The following is a 25,696-nucleotide window of genomic DNA, read 5'->3' as shown; positions in this document are numbered from 1 at the left end:
TTTCTGGATATGGCAGGAACTGCAGGTGCTGGAGAATCTGAGATAACAAGGTTCAGAGCTGGATGAACACAAAAGGCCAAGCAACATCAGAGGAGCAGGAAGGCTGACGTTTCTGAAGAAGGGTCTAGGCCCAAAACGTCAGCCTTCCTGCTCCTCTGATGCTGCTTGGCCTGCTCTGTTCATTCAGCTCTAGACCTTGTTATCACAACTTCACAATTTCCCTCCACATTGCACTCCATTTGCCAACTTTTTGCACACTTCCAGAAGAGGTCACTAGTTACTGATGAGGCATAGAAAGCTTGACTATTTTTGTCCCCAGTCTGGATAGCTGAGGGGTATTGTATACCCTCATGATGCCCTTTCCTGACTCATCAGGCAGGGCAGGTGCCAAAAGCTGATAACTATGTGGCCAAATCAAGTTGGCACTATGCATAGGCACTCATTTGTCAATGAAAACTTTGGGGGAACTACACAGGCTGTAATTTGAGAAGCTTGCAAACTCTAAGAACCAAATAGAAATCTCTATTTAGTCATTACAAAACTGTAAAAAAAATTGATAGGGTTAACTTTAAAGTGAATTACCAGGCTGAGAGTCCTACATCATATCCAGTATTACCTCACACTAATTTTGATGGAATCTAAAACCAGGCAGGGTCCTAACTTCTTTCAAGAGCTGGTGGGGTGAGTTAATGAAGCCTGGGGTAATTAGGATCAATTTGTCAGTATCTGGGGTGATTAAAGTACTTTATGAAGTAGAACAAGGGGAGCAATGGTGCAATGGTAGTGTCCTTACCTCTTGAATAGGAGATTCGCATTCAAATCCCAAATGGCCCAGAGGTGTAGCATAACATCTCTGAACAGGTTCAACAGAAAATATCTACTAGGTTTTAATAAGCACACTTATGGCACAGTCATAGTGTCCCTGCCTCTCAGGTACGTTGACCTGGATTTAACTTTCACCTATTCCAGATGTACATCCTAACACATCTGAGTGGGTTAATTGAAAACAAAATATGCAAATTATAGTAATTAATTATAATTTATGGTTTTACTTTTATTTTCATGATTCTTTTTAATATATGAAAATTTATGAACATTTCTAAAAGTATCAGTCATTGTATTTTGTTTGAGAAAAGCATATGTCATGTAAGTGAGTATTCAATAGGCCAATTTTAAAAGAAAAATTGTACATATTTATTAGACCACTGGTACTATTTCAGAATATTTATTTACTTGTTTGTTCAGAAATTTTTCCAAGAGGTGCTTGTAAATTAATAAATTGCATTTTGTTTTCCTTACAGGTTTCAAACTGAAGTTAATTATGACACACTAGAAATTCGGGATGGGCCCATTAACTCATCACCTTTAATAGGAGAATACCATGGTACACAAGCGCCCCAGTTCCTCATCAGCACTGGCAACTATATGTATCTTCTATTAACTACAGACAATAGCCGTTCAAGTGTTGGTTTTCAGATTCACTATGAAAGTAAGTTTCTTTTGTTTCTTCCAAACAGAACATCCTATATGAACAATGTCTTATCCATGGGAGAACAAAAAAGTTGTGTTTATAATACTTCTTCACATAGAATTTTTTTCTGTAATTTTTTGGGCTCTTGGTGCTACAAAATTGTTACAATTCACATTGCAAACAGGGCTCTGTATCATTGGCAGCTGGCAAGTTTGACAGCACAGTTTGCAGCTCTGTTTTCGAACTCTGGGGTTGTTTCCTGGTGGATGGATATTCTCACAAGCCATTCTGAACTGTGAGATGTTTCAATTATGTTGGTGCACTGCTGACATGAAGGATTAGGAGAAATTGGTAATGCTTTTGGCTTGATTTATGCTGACGGAACATACAATTCCAAAATGTATATTTGTTTTTTTTTAATGTGTCTTATTTACAATCTCCCTCAATGGTGTCCTTCTTCAAATCAGACACTTCATTTCTTGGAATCTTCAGTCCAAAGAAGTGCAGGTTAGTTGGATTGGCCATGCTGAATTGTCCGTCGTGGATAGGGATGTACATGTTAGGCGGATTAACCATGGGAAATGCAGGATTACAGGGATAGGGCAAGGAGTGGGTCTGGATGTGATGCTCGAGGTAGACTGCATAGGGCTAATACAGTGCTTCCACACTGTAGGGATTCTTTGGTTCTAAGACTTGGGTTGCTCTGGTAATTTTGAGCCACCTTTCTTCACAGGATTAACAGTTCAGCACTTCTGTCTCTTGAGCAGACGATTGTTCAGTATTTGCTTCATGTTGTTAAGCTCTTGAAAGCATATCACAGCCCTGGTGACTGTGACACCATCTCATTTTCTCAAATCCAGTGCCACATTGACAGATGTCGGTCAGAACTTCCCAAACGTCATTACTTGGGCTGACCAAGTAGCATGTACTTCAGTTCACTGATCTGACCTTTCCCTGGTTTGACTCATTAGTGTTAAACCTCACCTTGATACTCAGGGGGGCTGTCTAAACTCTCAGCAGAGCCTGGAAAAATGAATGCAGTAAGCAATTCATTCCAGTTTATGCCAGTTGTGCTGATGAGAAAATTTTGAATGCCATTGTCTCCATTCGCTTTTAGTATGGGAGCATTTGCTGTTGCATTAATTAAGCAGGTTTTCCTTTAAGTTAATTAGAATCATTAAATAGAAACTCATGGATACATTGCATTTTGTGTTTTGCGATAAGCCTACATAAAAAGATTCAACTAAAATAACTGACATTTCCATTTTGTTTTGCACTATTTCCCATCCGTACTTTTCACACTTCCATTCGATAGGACGTAGATTCGCTTGCACTTTTCATACGTTCAAGTCATCTTCAGAATCATGAGATGTGTGAAGATAAACAGTGTGAATATTATGATGAAAATTGTTTCTTTCATCATGGAGAAAAACTAATGTAAAAGCCACATAACATTGATTCAACCTTGTAATTAAGTCCCTTCAAAGTTCCTTTGTTCAGCAGTTTAAACACTGGTAACCTCATGAAAGTGAACTTCAGGCTTATCATATCCCTGCATAATGGAGAGGACTGTCTAAGTTCCCAATTGTAACTTCAAAATGTTTTGAAGGCAGATTTTTTGAGAGATACAAAGGAGAAATTTACGAAATGAGAACACCTCCTGGATAAGGTGCAATAATACATACTGACAGACAAAGGATAATTCCAAATCTTGAAACAACAACTGGGAGGAAAGGTTAAATTCGCTACACTTGTTTTCAAGAGCAAAAGATAATAAGAAGAAATCTGGTGAATTATTTTAACATAAAGAGTTTGAGAGGTGATGGTCACTATTAATCCGGGGACCCAGGCAATATTCTGAGGATGAATAAAAAGAATGAAGTGCAGATGCCAGAAATCTGAAACACAAACAGAAGGCGCTGGCGAAACTCAGCAGGTCTGGCAACATTTGGAGAGAGAGACAAACAGAGTTAATGTTTCAAGCCGAGCAACTATTAAATTGCTGTTAATGTTCTGGGGAGCCAGCTTTGAAAGGCACCAAGATAAATGGTGCCATTTGAATTCAATAAAATTCTGGAATTGAGTTTCATACTCGTCAAGCTGTTTTGACTGTCAAAATAACTCATCTGGTTCACTGTTTTAGGGAAGCAAACTGCTATCCTTACCCAGTCTGACATGCATGTGACTGTAGTCCTTTGGAATGTGCTATGCAGGGTCTCCATGTGCAACTCCCATCTATATTAGAATTAACACTGTCTGGCCAATGGAAGATCCAGGCCTTTGTTCTTCGGTTTTGAGAATCACTGGCCATTTATTGTCCATCAATAATTACCCTGAGAATATGGTGGTGGCAGTCTTTTCGAATCTGCAAATCCTATGGTGTTGGTGAATCTACATTTGGTGAGAAACATTCAGTTTTTGCACCTAGTGACACTGAAAGAACAGTGACGTAGTTCCCGGTTGGGATGACTGTTGACTTGGAGAACATCCAGGTGATGGTTGTCTTGTGCATTCAGTGCCTTCTTTTTGCAGGTGCTAGAGGTTGTGGCTTTTTGAAAAGCTGATGAAGAAATCTTGGTGAGTTACCACAGAGCAGCTTATAGATGGTACACACTGTTGCCACTATGCATCAGTAGTGAAGGGAGTAAATGTTGAAGGTGTTAGATGAGGTGGCAATCCAGCTTGGTCCTGGATAGTGTCAAATATGTTGAGTATTATTGGAGCTGCACTCATCCAAGCAAGTGGTGTATATTCCAACAAACTCTTGACACGTGCCTTATAAGATGGTGGACAGGCATTGAAGAGGCAAGAAGTGAGTTATTCCATGCAGAATTCCCAGCCTTTGACCTTCTCTTATAACCGCATTATTGATATGGCTGATCCAGTTCAGTTTCCAGTCAACAGTAAGCCCTACAATTCTGATAGGTGAATGTTCGGTCATGGTACTATACTGAAGTAACAGTCTGTGCGTTCAAGTCTCCTGAATGAGACAATAATCATTAGCATAAACCTAACGGATGCAGGATCTTTGGAAAAAAAAATATTGCTTGCCTTAGAGGAAAAGAGATGTGTAAAGTATATTCTATTTATAACCTGCTGAAATGGAGTGACTCAGCTACTTCTAAAAGACCCAGATAGCTATTGGATTGTTAGCTTTATTGGCTACTTTGTGGATCAGAACAAATCAAGCAATATCTGGGTTTCTTTGTTATTCAGACAGAGATTGGGCTTTTTCTGAGTGGCTGCCCAGAAAACGATCTTGCCCATTGTCCTAGTGACTTTTCTGAATTTATCCTCTTCCATGAGATTTAAAACTTTCCCCCATCTGGAGGTAAGCCTTTTGCCATGCTTCAAATTTCCAATGTCATAACATCTATTAATATGTAGGATGGTGAAATTGTGCAGCAACGGGTCTGACTGCCAAATTAACATTTATATTGGGCTGACTGCATTTTCAACTCAGATCATGGGAAAGTTGGAAGTTCCTGCTTGGACAAGCCAGAAAGAGCAGGAAAGAGGAAAAGTTGCCATTCAAGAACTGACACCAAATATCTGGAAAACCCATGAAAATTAAGTAAATTTAAGAAGGAGATGGACAGATTTTTATTTAATAATGGTACAAAGGATTGCGGGACGCAGGCAGAAGAGTAGACTTGAACTTGAGATGTGATTTAGCTATGACGATATTAAATGGAGGAGCAGGTTTAAGGGGTTAAATTGTCTCCTGTTCTGAGTACTTAAGTTCTTATGTTCTAACTGGCAGAAGGAGATCTTGGAGCTCCCTCCTGTTTGAGTAGTCTTTCTGGGCCTAAAGGAAGGAATGTTTTTCTCTGCTTGAGCTTGTACGTTCTTGAATCTCTTTGCCAGTTGGGTTTCTTTTTATACTCGCATTACTTTTCCTGGAACAATAAGTAAGCTAATGCAGGTTCTCTGAGCTGACACTCAGAGGAGAGCAAAGAATTATTGAGAAGATTTTTATCCTTTTCCTGCTAGTTTCTAAACCTCAGTCAGCAGAAACTGGTAAAAAGGCCTCACTTGAATAGATTGTGTGCTGGCGAAAGGCCAGTGTGTAAGGGAAATTGGGCTTCATTTCAGGAAAATCTCAGTGGTGTACAAACATGGTATACCTAAAATATGGGCTGAATCATTTTTTTTTGGCTGAGTGCAAGGTGCATGGAGTTTTTTGGGTTAATTTTTTGCTGCAAGGCCTAATGGCTTTCATTGCCATATATTATTAAACTCACTTCATTAATTACCCACCCCATCCCTATAGTAGCCTTCTCATCCAAATTGATCCTCATCTTACCACGCTTCATTCTCAAGAACAACTTGCCTCTCAGTGGATATCCTGGAATTGTCTGGCAGCCTTTACACTTGTACCATCTTTAAAAACCGTTGTATACCTAGAGAGGTAGTCAGTCTAGAGCTGCACTGCATGGTTCTGTCATTTGCTGTGGGCATGACAGGCCAGGAGAATCCAGCAGCCCACTTTGTGGGCAGGGATCCCATGGCCCTGCTGGACGAGATATTGTACAGGTGGGATGTCCTCTTTCCCCAGGGCCTGCAGCAGAGGCCATAACCCCAGACTATGCCAGCCTGGTCTGAGGTTGCCACCTGGATCAGTGCAGTCTGAGCCACCTGAAGGAATGCACAGCAGCGTGGCAAGATGGTCAATGATCTCCTCTCCTCCACCCGTAGAACAGCCACCATCTTCACTCTACTACCTGACTTGCTTTTATTTCTGCTGCTACACCTATTTTTCACTAAGCCTCACACTCTACCACACTCACTATTACTTGCAATGCCTTGCTAACTTGCTGTCATTCACCCTGCATGCTCCCTGCACTGTCTACTCAGCTATTCAGAACACCTTTCAAACACACACCAGAAATAACAACTGTAGCACCACTCTCATCTCCCTTGACTACCTGCCTTTCTCTCATTCCAGTTGGAAAGCAGCCCACAATAGGGCAGAGGAACTGAACACAGGTGGGAGGCTGCCAACATTTTGCTCCTTACCCATTGTGTGGAGGGCATCCTGATTCTGGGCTGACACTTGCTGAGTTAAGGCTATCCCTGTTGACTTGATTGAGGCGGAAGTAATTGAATAAAGGCAGAAGTAATCTAAGACTGGTACCTCTGTCAAACGAGGCAAGTACAAAAAGACAATGTAAGGCAGGTACGCTGTGCATGTCCTGGTAGGCTCAGAGTGAGTGAGCACTATGACAGCAAACAAACAGGACAGAGACAAAGCCTACTTCACTTTATGAGCTGGATACTTGTCGCTGAGTATGCAGTATCCTGCCTACAGCAGTGCAATGTCAGTGCACCATCACCGTAACTGGAACAGATACTTGCCATGAGGCCTTTCAATCCTCTTACAATTTGCAATATTTCAGAATGCCTTGCCAGTCTTCAAGCTCATTCCATAAACTTTGAGTTAAACTAAAATCCCACCTTAGATGCCCTTCTCCTATAGTGACTCTTTTTGACCCACATAATGAGGCCATGTCTGGTCTGTCTTGCCTAATTTCTTCCCTCTCAATTACTTAGCTCTCTTCCCCAGACTCCTCCTATCTTTCCTTGTCATTCTGTCTCTCGTATCATACTAACTCTGTCAAAGGCTTTAGAACATAGAACATAGAACAGTACAGCACAGCACAGAACAGGCCCTTCAGCCCACAATGTTGTGCCAACCATTGATCCTCATGTATGCACCCTCAAATTTCTGTGACCATATACATGTCCAGCAGTCTCTTAAATGACCCCAATGACCTTGCTTCCACAACTGCTGCTGGCAACGCATTCCATGCTCTCACAACTCTCTGCGTAAAGAACCTGCCTCTGACATCCCCTCTATACTTTCCACCAACCAGCTTAAAACTATGACCCCTCGTGCTAGCCATTTCTGCCCTGGGAAATAGTCTCTGGCTATCAACTCTATCTATGCCTCTCATTATCTTGTATACCTCAATTAGGTCCCCTCTCCTCCTCCTTTTCTCCAATGAAAAGAGACCGAGCTCAGTCAACCTCTCTTCATAAGATAAGCCCTCCAGTCCAGGCAGCATCCTGGTAAACCTCCTCTGAACCCTCTCCAAAGCATCCACATCTTTCCTATAATAGGGCGCCCAGAACTGGACGCAGTATTCCAAGTGCGGTCTAACCAAAGTTTTATAGAGCTGCAACAAGATCTCACGACTCTTAAACTCAATCCCCCTGTTAATGAAAGCCAAAACACCATATGCTTTCTTAACAACCCTGTCCACTTGGGTTTCCCCCTCCTCTTCCGGTCCATTTTGCATCTGAAGAAGACAGATCCCTGAAGAAGAGTGCCACTTACAAGGACATCTTGACAAATACTGCCCTCTGACCCTGAGCACTTACTGATGCACCTATTTCTACAGGCATGTAGTTTACACTGTGCTGATCAGTTGTCTGAATCTTTTTGACCACTGCCCTTTGGACATTTAGTCATGATATCAGGATGACCATAGTTCTCTGCCTGCCTCCATCTGAGGGTTAATTTATCAGTCTTTCTAAGAACAAAACCTCCTATGTTCCTAAACACTGCATTATTAATAGGTTGCATATAGCATCAGAGGTTGATGTGCATATGGAATGACGCGCAATGGAGCACTGTAACCCCAGGGATCCTGGTTATTCCTGTAAGCTTTTTTTAGAACCATGCTTTCATCTTTATTAATTTGGAATTTGGAAAGTTATTTACTTCTGTAACATTTGGATGAGATCCACTGCACCACTGAATCCAAATCCAATAGTAAAGACTAAGAAAATTCCATTTCCAAGGGTCCCCAATTTCCAAAAATGCTTGTAACGTAGACGAAGGCCATTCAGCACTCATGCATGCCAGCATTGTGCAAGGGTGAATCACCAAGACCCACTTTCCCACTTTTTTCTCTCAATGTTGCGTTTTTTTTCTGGTGCTTATCGAGATCCCTTCTGAAAACTAAAATTCGATCCACCCAGTCTCTAATGCAGTATATCACAGCCTCTAAACATACACTGCTGAACGTGTTTTTGCCAATGTTCCATTTGGTTCTTCACCTTTAATTATTGGTTTACGATCCTTCTACCAATGGGAGTAGTTTCTCCCTATCTACTCTGTGTAGACCTCTCAAAATTTTAAGCACTCTGTATCAAATCTGCTTTCAACTTTGTCTTTTCAAAACAATCCAAATTACTCCAAAAATTCCAGGTAACTGGAGTTCCTCATCCCTGAAACCATTCTTGTGAATCTATTCTCCTTCTTTCCAATTCCAATCCTTTCTTCCCTCAAGTGAAAATTTGTGCAGGTAATAGTTTTTCAATAATGCTGAAAAGTGTTATTTTGGAGTCATTTTTATGTTTCATGTGCCATTTTAAATGAGCAAGTAACAATTTTGTTCAGTGACAGTGACCTTGTCTCTGAATTATACAGTTGAGGGTTCAAGTCCCTACTGAAGGATCTGAAATCACAACCTTGGTTCACACTTGTGTGTCTTACAGAAGAAGCACTGTATGGTTGGAGGTTTTAGCTGGCTGCAAAAATAGCTGAGAAAAGTTTGGTGGTGCGCTGAAAAGCCAGGAGACCCGTTTTCATTCCAAACAGCACTGGATCAAAACAAAAGTTGGGTGCAAAGCAAAATATTGTTGAATTTCTGACAGAGACTTGAGTTTTACAATTTTCCAACAGATTTCCACTTAGACATCCAACTAAACAATATGGGATCATGGTGCATAAATTGAATGAGAAATCTAAGACCATGGCCTTGTGAATTTCTGACCACAATTCCTTACAAGTGAAGAAGTGTCTGAATGGAAATTTTCCCCTCAGCGTTTAACTTTCATTGAGTCTGCTTTTACTTATTGTATGTAAAATTTACAAGATTATCATTGATAAATCAAGTGGTATTTTCAAATGATAAAATGTAGGCAGCAATGTGGGACTTGGATGTGCAAATATTTGCGATCTTGGATGCATATTTGGAAATAATTGAGTTGATTCATTTTCCAAAACTACTTCTCATGCATACAATCTGTTACAGAGATCAGCAAGCACATTATTACTATTCAATTGCGTCATGCAGCCTTGTATGATTGAACATGGTCATGTTTTAAACTGCTTTTCCTTTGGAGTCAGGTAAATTTGAAATACATTTGTAATTCCCAGATTTGATGTTGCTATGGGTGTTATTTTTGGGTGAGCTCCCCATCACATGGACTCGTTACTCATCTCATCTTGTGTGTTTGTCTGCATGGAGGTGGGTTTGATCTTGTTATGTGAGAGTGGGAAAACAAATTGCCAGAATTATGTGACACTTTCTGGGGAAGTGGGTGTTAGCGGGCTGACTGATGTGATTAAAATTTCACGGCTTTACAGCAAGTACTGCTTTAAAGTTAGAGTAATTTATTTAGTTTGGTGTGGTTTTGTCGATTTGCAGTAGTATGTGTGAATACAAGGGACTATGACTCAGAGTGTAAATCTTCGAGCAGAAGTCACCGTTCTGATGTCTGATTTGAGTAAGAGCAAGCCATCACTTTTATCCTTTATGTGAAAAGGAACAGTTGTTGTAAGTTGTGCAAAACTGTTCAGTGCAAACTCTAGTTTTAAATGAAGCTACGTTCAGAGAAAATTATGTCTAACTCACTAGCTGGAGATTTTTGAAGAGATTACAGATAGGATTAATGAATACTGCATTGTCCATGTGGTACACATGGATTTCCAAAAGCATTTGATACAGGTCCACAGAACAAACTTGTGAGAAAGATCTACCACATGGAATAAAAGAAAACAAAGCTATGTGGATCCATGTAAGAAACAGACAGCAGTGGTTTATGGGTACTTTATTAGATTGGAGGAACCTTTTTTGGAGGTTCCCCGGATTGGTTATTAGGACCCTTGCTTTCCCTAACAATCCAGATCTTTGTGTGCTGAGATAATGGGAACTGCAGATGCTGGAGAATCCAAGACAACAAAATGTGAGGCTGGATGAACACAGCAGGCCAAGCAGCATCTCAGGAGCACAAAAGCTGACATTTTGGGCCCAGACCCTTCATCAGAGAGGGGGATGGGGTGAGGGTTCTGGAATAAATAGGAAGAGAGGGGGAGGCGGACCGAAGATGGGGAGAAAAGAAGATAGGTGGAGAGGAGAGTATAGGTGGGGAGGTAGGGAGGGGATAGGTCAGTCCAGGGAAGATGGACAGGTCAAGGAGGTGGGATGAGGTTAGTAGGTAGATGGGTGTGCGGCTTGGGGTGGGAGGAAGGGATGGGTGAGAGGAAGAACAGGTTAGGGAGGCGGAGACAGGTTGGACTGGTTTTGGGATGCAGTGGGTGGAGGGGAAGGGCTGGGCTGGTTGTGTGGTGCAGTGGGGGGAGGGGACGAACTGGGCTTGTTTAGGGATACAGTAGGGGAAGGGGAGATTTTGAAACTGGTGATGTCCACATTGATACCATTAGGCTGCAGGGTTCCCAGGCGGCATATGAGTTGCTGTTCCTGCAACCTTCGGGTGGCATCATTGTGGCACTGCAGGAGGCCCATGATGGACATGTCATCTAAAGAATGGGAGGGGGAGTGGAAATGGTTTGCGACTGGGAGGTGCAGTAGTTTGTTGCGAACTGAACGGAGGTGTTCTGCAAAGCGGTGCGAACTGAGCGGAGGTGTGCTGAGGACAGTTTCAAAGTTTGCAGGTAATGCAAAACCTGAAATAACTGTAAGCTGTGAGGAGAACAGAATACAACTCCAGAATCATAGAATCCCTGCTGTGCAGAAGCAAGCCTTTTGGCCCATCGGGCCCACACTGACCCTTCAAAGAGACCACTCCCTACTCTGTCTCTATAAGCCTGCATTTCCCAAGGGTAATCCACCTCACCTGCACATCCCTGGACACAATGGGCAATTTAATATGGCCAGCCCACCTAACCTGCACATATTTCAACTGTGGCAGGAAACTGGAGCAACTGGAGGAAACCCATGCAGTCATGGTGAGAATATGCAAACTCTACACAGACAGGCGCCCAAGTGTGGAATCAGACCTGGGTCTCAGGCACTCTAAGGCAACAGTATTAACCACTGAGCAACTAACACAGAAAAAGTTGTTGGAATAGACAGATAGGCAGCAGATGTAGCTCAACATTCAGAAGTGTGAGATGATCCATCTTGGTACAACACATGAAGAGAAATTATGAAATAATGACTATTATTGCACAGCATACATAGAGGAGAATACATGTGCATTAGTTTTTAAAAGTGGGGGGCCGAGTATTCAGAGTTGCTAATAAAGCAAGTGGTATTCTCGGCTTCATTAATAGGAGCATAGGCTACAAAAGCATGGAGGTTGTGATGACGTTATATCAGACACAGGTTAGATCTCAGCTGGAGCATTCTGTCCAGTTCTGAGTGCCACACTTTATAGAAAGATGTTTCTCGAGAACAGAGGAAGTACAAAAGAGGTTTACAAAAATAGTTTGAGTGGTGAGAAGCTTCAGTTATGAGATAGGATGGAGACGTTGGGACGGTTTTCCTTGCAGAGAACAAGACTGAAAGGAAAATTTATAGAAGTGTTCAAAATCAAAATTTGTTGAGACAGAGTAGGTTGAGAAGGTTAAACTGTTCCAGCTCATAGAAGGGTTGACAACCACACAGCACAGTTTTCAAGTGGCTGGAAAAAGATGAGGTGAGAGAAAACAAAATTTCACAGACTTGGGTGGTTCACGTCTGGAATGCACTGCTTGGAAGTGTGGTGGGGCATTTTTAGTTGAGGCATTGGATGCTTACTTAAATAGAAGCAATGTGCAACAATATGGGGAAAGGGCAGGAATTTGAAAATGAACATCCTCAGACTGTTCAAAATGCAAACACATTAGGCTGAATGGCCATCATTCCACAATTTTGTGATTACCTATGATGGTCTGCACTTTGATGATTTAACTGTAGCCCCATTCCAGCAACTGGAAAACCAGGGTTAGGATTTTGACCTTGTAGAGGAGCTTGATGTAAGTTTCAAATAGTGGTCACTCTGTCGGGCACAGTCAGCTGCAGTGATTTCCCCTGAATTGGCCAATTTGTGATTGTTGGGAGACCTCGCCATCCAATTGAGGACAGTAGACAGACTCTAGAGACTGACAAGCTAGTGAGGGAGCCTCTTGCTTTGATGCAGCAGAAGCTTGAGGTTCAGATAAGACAGAGTGCCTCAAATTGAAGGACCTACTCTTCAGCTTCTTAAATTTGTTAGCTTAGAAATAGAATTAGCAACCGAACACCCATTGTGCAAGGGAAGCATGCCAACAGGCAAACGTGGCCTCAAAGCCTCCTTAAATATTAACTCTGAAGAATTCTCTCCAGTTGACGACATAGCCATAACACGTCACGTCATGTAGAGCACACAAAACAAAAGCTCATTGAAATTGGCCAATGCTCATCAGCTGGAATTATTTCAGAGGTGGTTTCCTCAAGAAAACAAAGTAATTTGGAATAGGGTAGCACCAAAAGATATAAATGAATATTTGATTGATTGATTAAGTTTTGTATTTTGTAGGTGTCACCTTGGAATTAGATTCATGCTTAGACCCAGGAATTCCTGTAAATGGGCGACGACATGGAAACAACTTTTCAATTGGATCGACTGTGACATTCAGTTGTTGCCCTGGTTACACATTAAGTGATGATGAGCCCCTGATATGCGATGATAACCGTCAATGGAACCACGCTTTACCAAGCTGTGAAGGTAAGTGTACATCTCTCATTGCTGGCCACAAAAATATTTCTATTACTAAAATCAGAGCATCTCAGGAGAATTTGTGTTAGTGTTAAGAAGTCTGCGAATTATTAACTCAATAATTTGGAATCCTCTTATCATTTAATTCATTGTTCATCAAAGTTATTTCTATTGAAACAATTAACATTCAACAGCCATTCAAAAACAAAATGTGAGTAGAATTAAAAGTAAGAATGAAGAGAAGTTAAAATCAGAGAAAGCAAATTTATTACTGGCTTACCTAAACATTTAAGGATGAGAGCAAATGCCAGTAACTAAACTTTGAAAATAATTCTTGAGGTTGAATTGCTGATATTCCTCTGCTGAATTGAGACAATTTTCAAGGCCTGAGAACTCAGAGCTAATATTTTCATTGCTAAAGGAACTAGGAACTGAACCTGTTCAATATTGATTTTAATACATTATTAGATAATAGTTGGGAATGAAACGAACTGTATAGTATATTCTAGTCATTCAGAGAGACCCAAGTTCTACAGATAATATAGAAGGAAATTGAAACATTGGGCTTTATTTCAAAAAGGAATAGAACTTATAATTAGGGAGATCTTGCCAAAACTATACAGGCCAATAGTCAGAGCGCACCTGGAACAACGTGAAAAATATTGCTGCCTTTACCCGAGTAAACTTCCACTGACATTGGAGACAGTCCAGAGAAGGTTCACAATGTTGATTCCAGGTGGAGAAGAATAGTCGCCTCAGGAGAGTTTTAGGAGGTTGGGCTTGGACTCACTGGAGCTTAGAAAAATGAAAGGCAAACGTGCGAAGCATAAGATTTTTAGGAAGCTTGACAGGGTGGAGATAGAGAGGTTGTTTTTCCTTGTGGGAGAGTTTTGGACAGAGAGCATAATCTCAGAGTAAGATGTCATGCATTTAAGGTAAAGAAGGGGAAGTTATTTTTCTGCCAGAAGGCTGTCAATCCACAGGATCTTTACCTCAGAGTGCTAAGCTATCAACAATTCAGATAGATTGATTTTTAATAAGTAAGAGAATCAAGAGTGAAAGGGAAAAAATCAGGAAAGTGGAGTTGAGGTTCATATGATCTCATTGAACGATAGAGCAGACTCGATAAGCCAAATGGCTTGCTTATGCTCCTTGCTCTAATGGTTGCCTCAAGGGTATTAGATACTGGTAATGTTTTTGCTGTAGTAGGATACAAATTCAACCTTTAGATTGAAAACAACATTTTAATTCCACTTCTGCTAAAACCCAATCAAGAATCCAAGGAATAACTGTCCACTGATAATCAAATTATTAAATTATACTTTACTATAGCTTTGGACACAATTCCAACAAATAACAATTTTGAGCAAAACTCTTCCTATATTTGTCCTTTTAAATTTAATAGTTGCGCACATACTGCATTTATGACTTGAATCGGATATATCAGGGAACAGTTTGACTATTGGAATAGCTGGGCATATTCTGGTTATCATTCTGTAGCAATAAGTTCCCATGGAATAGCCAAGAGGAATTCTGATCCATTTTTATTCAACATGCTGTGACACACTGTTGGTTACCATTGGCATCCTCAGAATCAATGAATTGGTGATTACGAATTAAATAAACTTTAAACTCCTTTTGCAGCAAGGAACTTCATTTTAAAGCAATTCAGCAGTGCGCAGGGTCCTTGGAGATGGCTTTGTTTGATTTGTTTAGTTTTCCGAAAATTGCTTTCTGTTAATTTATTTCAAACCAAGTAATTCTCAGTTGCTACAGAGTGCCTCATGAAACCAAAAAAACACTTGTATTTATGTAGCTTTCTTAGAATCATAGAATTCTAGAGTGTGGAAGCAAGACATTCGACACATCAGGTCTACACCAATCTTCCAAAGAGTGTCCCACCTAGACCCACCTCCTACCTCATCCCCTGTAACACTGCATTTCCCACAGCTAATCCACCTAACCTGCCCAGCCCTGGACACTACGGACAATTTACCATGGCCAGTCTACCTAACCTATACATCTTTGGTCTGTAGGAAGAAACTGGAACACTCAGAGGACTTCCACTCAGACACGGGCAGAATGTGCAAACTCCATACAGACGGTTGCCCAAAGGTGGAATCCAACCAGGGCCCCTGGCCCAACAGTGCTTACTATTGAGCCTTCAAGCTGCCCCATAATGCAGTGAAACAACCTAGGCACATCATGAAACAAACTTGGACAGCATAATGCAAAAAGAATTTTTGGGACAGTGGGCCAATGACTTTGGCAAAGAGATAGATTTTAAGGAACTTCATAAAGAAGGAAGAGAGAGACAGAGATGTAGAGATGTCCATTTATCTGCTCCCCACTTCAGCATCTAAGGGCCTAAACACACCTTCCAGGTGAAGAAGCACTTTACCTGCGCTTCACACAATCTAGTTTACCGCATTCATTGCTCACAATGTGGTCTCCTCTACATTGGGGAAACAAAGTGTAGACTGGACAACAGCTTTATAGAACATCTACATTCTGCCTGCATAAAAGACCCTGAGCTTCCAGTCGCCTTCCGCTTCAACACACCACCCTGTTCCCTGGCCAACATTTCTACCTCTAAGTTGTGTGCAATCTGGAAGCAAATCCCCTCATTTCCGCTTGGGGCCCCTGCAGCCCTTTGGACTCAATAATGAGTTCAACAATTGTAGGGCCTAAACTCTCCCATGTCCTAGCCCCCTACCCCATACACAGGCCTTGTTATCACATAGCCTGCCATTACATGCCTCATATCGTTAACCACTAGCAGTGTCCACTAACATCTATTCACTCTCCCGGCCAGATCATTATCCACTCCTTTGTCCATCCAACAGTTGTTCTCTCTTTTTGGGAGTATCCCTGCCTGACGTTTACTCCTTTCACACCGACACGCCCTCCCCAACTTCCCGCTCTATCTTCTGCATATAAGCTAACATTTTCCAAGCTACCATCAGTTCTGAGGAAACATTAACTCTGATCTCACTTCACAGATTCTGCCAGACCTGGTAAGCTTTCTGAACAACTTCTGTTTTTGTTGCTGATTTACAGCATCTGCAGTTCTTCTGGTTTTTATTTAGAAATCCATGATAGTCCATTATCAAAACCAGATATAGAATGGAATATAGAGAATGTGAGGCTGGATGAACACAGCAGGCCAAGCAGCATCTCAGGAGCACAAAAGCTGACGTTTCGGGCCTAGACCCTTCATCAGAGAGGGGGATGGGGAGAGGGAACTGGAATAAATAGGGAGAGAGGGGGAGGCGGACCGAAGAGGAGAGTAAAGAAGATAGGTGGAGAGAGTGTAGGTGGGGAGGTAGGGACGGGATAGGTCAGTCCAGGGAAGACGGACAGGTCAAGGAGGTGGGATGAGGTTAGTAGGTAGCTGGGGGTGCGGCTTGGGGTGGGAGGAAGGGATGGGTGAGAGGAAGAACCGGTTAGGGAGGCAAAAACCCCGCCCACGGCCGACGACCTCATCGCTCCGCCCACAACCTCCACAGCCTGCAACCCCAGAGGAGACAGCCACACTGAGCACTGCCGCATCTTCACCATCCCCCCAGACCTCCAACTGACTGAGGACGAACGGTCAGTCCTTAGCAAGGGGCTCACCTTTGTCCCCCTACAACCACACATCAACGAATACCAGTCACGGTCGGACATAGAGCAGTTTTTCCGCCGTCTTCGCCTCCATGCCTACTTCTTCAACCGGGAACCCAACCCTCCTTCCACTGACCCCTTCACCCGCTTCCAACACAAGTCCTCCTCCTGGACACCACCCCCAGGCCTCCTACCCTCCCTCGACCTCTTCATCTCCAACTGCCGTCGAGACATTAACCGCCTCAACCTCTCCATCCCTCTCATCCATTCCAACCTCTCCCCCGCAGAACGGGCAGCCCTCCGCTCCCTCCGCTCCAACCCCAACCTCACCATCAAACCCGCAGACAAGGGTGGCGCAGTGGTAGTATGGCGCACTGACCTCTGCATCGCCGAGGCCAGACGCCAACTCTCCGACACCACCTCCTACCGCCTCCTCGATTATGACCCCACACCCGAGCACCAAACCATCATCTCCAACACCATTCACGACCTCATCACCTCAGGGGACCTCCCACCCACAGCCTCCAACCTCATTGTTCCCCAACCCCGCACGGCCCGTTTCTATCTCCTTCCCAAAATCCACAAACCTGCCTGCCCTGGTCGACCCATCGTCTCCTGCAGACAGCCACACTGAGCACTGCCGCATCTTCACCATCCCCCCACCATAATGCTCCACAAACCTGCTCCTGCCCCACCGAACTCATCTCCACCTATCTGGACTCCATTTTCTCCCCTTTGGTCCAGGAACTCCCCACCTACGTCCGTGACACCACCCACGCCCTCCACCTCCTCCAGGACTTCCAATTCCCTGGCCTCCAACACCTCATATTCACCATGGACGTCCAGTCCCTGTACACCTGCATTCCGCATGGAGATGGCCTCAAGGCCCTCCGCTTCTTCCTGTCCCGCAGGCCCGATCAGGCCCCCTCCACCGACACTCTCATCCGCCTAGCTGAACTCGTCCTCACACTCAACAACTTCTCTTTCGACTCCTCCCACTTCCTACAGACTAAGGGGGTGGCCATGGGCACCCGCATGGGCCCCAACTATGCCTGCCTCTTTGTAGGTTAAGTGGAACAGTCCCTCTTCCGCACCTACACAGGCCCCAAACCCCACCTCTTCCTCCGGTACATTGATGACTGTATCGGCACGCCTCTTGCTCCCCAGAGGAGCTCGAACAGTTCATCCACTTCACCCACACCTTCCACCCCAACCTTCAGTTCACCTGGGCCATCTCCAGCACATCCCTCACCTTCCTGGACCTCTCAGTCTCCATCTCAGGCAACCAGCTTGTAACTGATGTCCATTTCAAGCCCACCGACTCCCACAGCTACCTAGAATACACCTCCTCCCACCCACCCTCCTGCAAAAATTCCATCCCCTATTCCCAATTCCTCCACCTCCGCCGCATCTGCTCCCACGATAAGGCATTCCACTCCCACACATCCCAGATGTCCAAGTTCTTTAAGGACCGCAACTTCCCCCCACAGTGATCGAGAACGCCCTTGACCGCGTCTCCCGCATTTCCCGCGACACACCCCTCACACCCCGCCCCCGCCACAACCGCCCCAAGAGGATCCCCCTCGTTCTCACACACCACTCTACCAACCTCCGGATACCACGCATTATCCTCCGACACTTCCGTCATTTGCAATCCGACCCCACCACCCAAGACATTTTTCCATCCCCTCCCCTGTCTGCTTTCCGGAGAGACCACTCTCTCCATGACTCCCTTGTTCGCTCCACACTGCCCTCCAACCCCACCACACCCGGCACCTTCCCCTGCAACCGCAGGAAATGCTACACTTGTCCCCACACCTCCTCCCTCACCCCCATCCCAGGCCCCAAGATGACATTCCACATTAAGCAGAGGTTCACCTGCACATCTGCCAATGTGGTATACTGCATCCACTGTACCCGGAGCGGCTTCCTCTACATTGGGGAAACCAAGCGGAGGCTTGGGGACCGCTTTGCAGAACACCTCCGCTCAGTTCGCAACAAACAACTGCACCTCCCAGTCGCAAACCATTTCCACTCCCCCTCCCCTTCTCTTGATGACATGTCCATCATGGGCCTCCTGCACTGCCACAATGATGCCACCCGAAGGTTGCAGGAACAGCAATTCATATTCCGCCTGGGAACCCTGCAGCCTAATGGTATCAACGTGGACTTCACCAGTTTCAAAATCTCCCCTTCCCCTACTGCATCCCTAAACCAGCCCAGTTCGTCCCGTCCCCCCACTGCACCACACAACCAGCCCAGCTCTTCCCCCCCACCCACTGCATCCCCAAACCAGCCCAACCTGTCTCTGCCTCTCTAACCGGTTCTTCCTCTCACCCATCCCTTCCTCCCACCCCAAGCCGCACCCCCAGCTACCTACTAACCTCATCCCACCTCCTTGACCTGTCTGTCTTCCCTGGACTGACCTATCCCCTCCCTACCTCCCCACCTACACTCTCTCCACCTATCTTCTTTACTCTCCATCTTCGGTCCGCCTCCCCCTCTCTCCCTATTTATTCCAGTTCCCTCTCCCCATCCCCCTCTCTGATGAAGGGTCTAGGCCCGAAACGTCAGCTTTTGTGCTCCTGAGATGCTGCTTGGCCTGCTGTGTTCATCCAGCCTCACATTTTATTATCTTGGAATTCTCCAGCATCTGCAGTTCCCATTATCTCTGATAGAATGGAATATAGCCTGACACATCATTCAGATTCAATATTGCAGGCCAGTCGGACTGCTCAGCTGGAGCTTGTCCCCTCCATCCGTTTTTTGTTTTTTGTTTTGCCATTTAGTGTTTTCTTTAACCTCCCTTCTTCTCGTTGGTGCCCTGAACTCCCAGACTCAGTGTGGACTCAGGCTCAGACTCTCAGCCTCGGCATGGATTCTGTGAGGCTGCCTGCTGGCCTGGCGTGGATCGGTATGGCGGTCTCTTGGCCCGGTGTGGCAGTCTGTCAGCCGGGTGGAGTGGTCTCTCAGCTCACTGTGGTGGCCTCTCGACCTGGCATGACAATTTGTCTGCCTGGTGTGGTGGTCACTCAGCCTGGCATGGTGGTCTCTCAGCCTGGTGTGGTGGTCTGTCAGCCCGGTGGGGCAATTTCTCGGCCTGATATGGCAGTCTCTCGGCCTGGCGTGGTGGTCTCTTGGCCCAGCGTGGCGGTCTCTTGGTGGTGTGGCATGATGACCTTTTTGCCTCATGTGGCCTCAACATGGACCTCTTGCCTCAAGACAATTCCAGAGTGGACTGCTGACCTGGAGAGCGTCAAGGTTAAGCCTGACATGGTCTGGAATCAAGGCCCAGGGCCAACTAAAGGCTAGGTGTAGCCATGGACTGGGAAGAAAGGACTGCTATTCTGAACTTTTTATTTCTTTATTTTTCTAATTTCTCCATATGATTTGTAATGCTGGACCTTTTATTTCTTTATGTTTCTAAATATGTTTTCCCATAGAGTGTGTAATTAAGAATCTGTGTCTAGGTCCTTTGTACCTAAGATGGTGCTGCAAGTGGCGACATGTAGACTTTTCACTGTCCTCAGTTGAGTGCATGTGGCAATAAAGCTAACTCTACTTCTTTCAGTCAGGAAACCATTCAACCCATTGCAAATGTGTTGCTTTTCTGAAAAAGATAAGCCCATTCATTAACACGCCTCTACTATTTTCTCATACTTTCTTCAAGTCCTGTTCCATTATGCTCATGAACCCAGTTATGTTTGTCCAAAATAAATGGTCCGAAAGCTGATGCATGATTGACAGCAATGTACATATCCCTTCCATCTGAAAAAACATCCATTCATTCTTCCACATCCACTGGCATTTCGCTAAAATCATTGTCAATGCTGCCACATCATTTTGAATATTCAATTTTATCAACAAGCTCCTTGTCTGCAACTTTATTCAATTAATTTTGAGAATTTATTGGATTTTCTTTATCACTTGTGCTCAGCCAGTTCTTTGAACAAGCATCTCAGAAATTTGTCGGATGCAACTTGTTTCTCACTAATTTATTTGCATTGTCCTTTATTTTACTTCAGGCATAAAAATTAACATAATCTGTTATTCCATAATATATAAAGTGTTAACTCGTATTAATATTGACTTGTCTGCTGGACAGTTGGTTTGCGAAACAGTGTGATGCCAACAGTGTGGGTACAATTCCCACACTGGTTGAGGTTACCACGAAGGGGTTTCCATTTCACACTCTCCCCTCACCAAAAGTGTGGTGGTGCTCAGGTTAAATTACCACCAGTCATCTCCCTCGGATGATAGCATAGCCCTATGGTCTGGTGAGACTGTGGCAACTTGATATAAAATTGAATAGAAGGTATAAATTCAATCCCAGAAACAGGCCATGCAAGCCGTACAAGTCTATTCCAGCATATATGCTCCAGCTGAATAAAAATGTATCTGTGTTAGTTGTAATTTTTGTTCATTTGTTAGATATGGGCATCATTGGCTGGGCATTTATTGCCCATCCCTAGCTACCCTTGAGAAGGTGGTAGTGAGCTGGTCCATCAACCACTCCATATGAGACTGAGTTTGACAGTTTCATATTTTCTTGCATTGTGGTTTCTTTCATTATCGCAGCTGGGTTTGTTTGTGACTTTCTTACCAAATATGAATTTTGTCTACCAAAAACAAAAACATTGCTTTCAAGCCTGTTTGACCAAACCTTTACATAAACATCAGAAGCCCCATGAGGTCACGCATTAGTTTTCTCTTTTCCAGACTGTCAACCTTCCCTGATAAGTGCAACTTTTCAATTCTAACATAAGCCTGGTCAATCTTTTTGCAGTATTTCCGTACGCTTTGTGTGCTTTGAACGCCAGAACCATTCTCAATCTTTCAAGTATTGTCTCATTAATGTTAAATATGTTCATCATACTCCCTCTAATTTTCATTTTTAACCTTCTTAAAAACAAACCCCAAATGATGGATTGAGTTTTTGGTCAAACTATGTTGCTGCTTTTAATGTTGTGGATACCTCTACTCCTTGTTTCCATTTCTCTGTTATCCCATTCAGACTGTAATTTTCAAAGCAGTATGCTTCTTCCTTATGTTTTGATCAAATTGTAGCTTGATACATGCAGCTTTATTGAAGTAGTTTTGCCAATTGCATGCATTTTCCAAGTCTTATGACATTGACTAGAATAGAGATAAGGAAGATTTTGAGTTTGGTAACTCACCTTGCATTCATATGGAGCATACATACAAAAATCAGTGATTAATCTTCTATATGTTATGCTCACATTTGAGCCAGTGAGGACAATTAGTGCCAATAAATTCCATAGCACAAACGTTTATAAATGTGTCTCTTAATCTTGAGTTTGTACTTTGATCTGTGCTGCTATGTTGCCTGTCAATATTTTTCAGCCAGATTCTGCATGCTGTTTAAAAGAAAAAGTGACTGTTACTGAGGATAGATCTGTGTAAAAGTGCTCATAATGGGGAACTGTGTTCAAAGAGAACACAGATCAGAGACTGACGTCACAATGCTACAGCAATGACTTCAGTTCATGCTCTCCTCATGTATGTTACATACTAAGAGCACTGCTCAGATGTGTTTACCTATCATGGCACTTCAACCATTCTCAAAATGTTACATAAGTAGAAATTTTAATTCGAAATCTGTTGCAGTCTCTCAAACTGATTGAATTTTGCAGCTTCATAACAATGTTCAGGTTGAAATATTAAATGAAGCACTGTAGTAAAGTTCAATAGTTAGAAATTGCCAATACTGCAACAACTGACTGCAATTAAGACAGTGAACTGATTGCTTACACTGAAAATCTTAACAGCAATCTTCAGTTTCCATTAGATCCTGATAGGCCAGAAGAAACCAATTTTTGTCTGTCTAAAGCATTTATACTATCTGCATATTAACAGTGACTCCGACATGAATTGCGAAAGTATTCATCCGAGTTCAGATCCAGAAGAAAGACTTGGCATTGTGCAGTGTTTTACAAAAGTTAATTTAAAATCAGGCAGAAGCTATAATATAGATATATTAATACTGAAATCATTCCAGAGTTATTATTTATACCACAGTAACTTCAAGGTGAAAGCAGTTTAATAGGACAGAAATCTGCTGCTTTTCATACTTTTTCAAATCATCAGCAAGTATTATCCCTGACACTGTGAAATGGAATTGTGACAAAGTAACATTCATTGCATAAGGAATTTATACTAATATCAGATTTCACTCATATTGGAGCATTGTTTTTTGTTTGCTGCTCATTGAACTTTCTAATTTTGCAAAGTAATGTTTAATTTGTTTTGACTTCTATGTATAAAGATTATAAGCTCTATTTCATACTAAAGCCACAAATCATTATTTATTTTCTGCCTGGCGCTAAGGAGTAGGGCAAAGGTGATGTCTTTTTCGCTCATAGGTAAAAATCTTTTTACTTTGTTTTAGCTTTCTGTGGTGGCTATGTTCGTGGTACAAGTGGAACCATTCTGTCTCCTGGATTTCCTGATTTTTATCCGAATTCCTTGAACTGCACTTGGATAATTGAAGTGTCGCATGGAAAAGGTAAATCCAACTATTTTTCTTCACAGCATTTTCCTCTTTGGAGACAACACCACCCCCCAAAAAGAAAATTGTTTAAGAAATTTGAAATTGTAACAGTGAAAACTGCTTCAAACTTTTTGATCCATTATTCAGTTGAACCCTTGGATCTTTTACTTTGCAGGTCAAAAAAGCCATTGACATCGTACTTGAGTAACTAGAGATGGGTGATACATGTTGCTGTTGAAGAAATGTCGATAACCTGAAACTGTCATTTCATTTTGCATGAGTGTGTTAATCGAGGGACTACGTAAAAGAAATGAACTCTCTGCAAATCAAAAGTTTAATTTTAACAGAATGTGCAAATTGGAATTGATGTTCCAGAGCTGTCAGGGACCAATGTCGGTCAAATCTCTATTATCAATATTTCTTTGGTTTATTTTCAGGCGTCCAGTTGGTATTTCACACATTCCACCTTGAGAGTTCTCATGACTATTTAATTATCACAGAAGATGGGAGCTTCACCAATCCTGTAGCAAGGCTCACGGGCTCTGCCCTGCCTCCCACTATCAATGCAGGCCTATTTGGAAATTACACAGCACAATTACGCTTCATTTCAGACTTTTCAGTTTCTTATGAGGGGTTCAACATCACATTTTCAGGTAGGACACCTTATTTCCACTCAACTGACTGAAGTTATTTGAAAATAAAAATGTTAAACAAAGGACAATATGAAAAGCTACCTCTGGAAATGATGTGAAGCAACCAGCTGAATGTTGACCATTTTACTGCTCTGTCAATTTTTAAGCTATGATTTTGAATGTTCAAGACAATCAATAGCATTGTGCCTATCATGATTAATTGAAAGAAAAATAAGTAACTTAAATGACTGACCTTATGGAAAATATCATCTGACACACAAATCCTCTGCATAGTAATTTACAAAATATCCAACGCTATGTATTGTGAGTGGATTGGAAATCTTGACAGGCATAAACAGAGAAAATAATTTGTGATTATTATGAATTTTCATTTTGTTTAGCAAAGTGAGTTTTCTATGGAACAGAATGCTCAAGTTTTAGTTTCTGTTTTATAAATTACCTTTTTGGATCTATCCATAACCACATGCTTCAACAAATAATGAGAAAAATATTTCATATTTTTGCAACATGCATTTGTTTTGTTGATTTGAAATATTGTCTTTGCAGAGTATGAACTGGAGCCTTGTGATGATCCTGGTGTCCCTGCTTTCAGCAGGAGAATTGGGTTTCACTTTGGAGTGGGGGACTCGTTGACATTTTCCTGCTTTCCTGGATACAGACTCGAAGGTGCTACTCAAATCACCTGTTCTGGAGGGGGACGGCGTGTGTGGAGTGCACCTCTTCCAAGGTGTGTGGGTAGGTGGTCACATGCTTTCATTTCATGCATCGTAAAGTTCAATTTCCTTGAGATTTTGCTAGGAAAAGTTCAGGCACCAAAATAGACCCTCCAAACACATGAAATTACTGACCCTATCAAACAATTCCAAGAATCCCTTAATTTCACATTGACAGCTCCTGGAGACATTTGTTAAAAGTCAAATTGTTAAATTAAAAAAAAGTTGACCATAATAAGTCAATACATCAAGATTAATTGAGGTTAATTATGAAATCTTGATACTCAATCCTTGGATGATACATAGGGGATACAAATTAAGGACCTGTATATATGAATTTTTTGGATGCTTAATGGAAGCTATTTTGTGCAATGAAGCATAAACAGAGACACATTTCAACTTTGATAAGGTGCATCTGCTGCAGTATAACTCAGATAGCCCCTCAGCAGATTAGGAAATTACAGAAAAGAGCTAACAAAACAAAATACAAGTTGTACTGAAAGCAGGACAAGTGATCACAGAGAGATTTGTAACTGAGTGATATGGACCTTCTCTTCACCGGTAGCATGTGGTCACTGAAAAATGTGTTTGTTTATCACAGGTTTATCTCCATGACCTAGATGTGGTGATGTGTAGGCAATAGTGAATTCAACAAAGCTTCCTGCAATCATATAGAGATTATAAGTGTGTCTTATGAAATCTATTGTAAACTACATTACATGACATGTTCAGTGTTGTCACCGACAATAACATAAACATGTGAAAACAAGTGTTTCGAAAAAATTTCAATAATTGATCACTAAGCAGCGCTTTGCATTATGTTTGTACCATCCATGCCATCATGGATTTTACCTGACCTGTTTAACCACTGAAGTAACTTTCTGCATGAATATTCCCCTATTTGTGCATGTAATGAAGCAAAATGCAAGAATATTCATCTACTCTGTGTTTCGTTGCATAACTTTGGATTGCTCTCCTCTGCTCCACAGCTGCAAGAACCACCTCATTTAATCATCAAAATCTGGGT

The 25,696-nt window shown here is 42.6% G+C and overlaps 1 protein-coding gene across 1 annotated transcript in view; it reads left to right on the top strand.

Annotated features, from left to right (window-relative positions):
• LOC125452488 (CUB and sushi domain-containing protein 1-like) overlaps nucleotides 1-25,696 on the top strand; it is a 2,230,063-nt gene that overhangs the window by 1,738,754 nt on the left and 465,613 nt on the right. The window contains exons 18-22 of the mRNA XM_048530978.2: nucleotides 1,302-1,489; nucleotides 13,007-13,195; nucleotides 23,202-23,318; nucleotides 23,741-23,956; nucleotides 24,503-24,691. Coding sequence (XP_048386935.1) covers nucleotides 1,302-1,489; nucleotides 13,007-13,195; nucleotides 23,202-23,318; nucleotides 23,741-23,956; nucleotides 24,503-24,691 — 899 coding nt within the window. The remainder of the gene's footprint in view (nucleotides 1-1,301; nucleotides 1,490-13,006; nucleotides 13,196-23,201; nucleotides 23,319-23,740; nucleotides 23,957-24,502; nucleotides 24,692-25,696) is intronic.

The sequence above is a fragment of the Stegostoma tigrinum genome, chromosome 4 (assembly GCF_030684315.1).
Source record: "Stegostoma tigrinum isolate sSteTig4 chromosome 4, sSteTig4.hap1, whole genome shotgun sequence".
Classification (NCBI taxonomy): Eukaryota; Metazoa; Chordata; class Chondrichthyes; order Orectolobiformes; family Stegostomatidae; genus Stegostoma; species Stegostoma tigrinum.
Note: the sequence above shows the minus strand (reverse complement) of the source record. Positions and strands in the feature narration are given on the sequence as shown.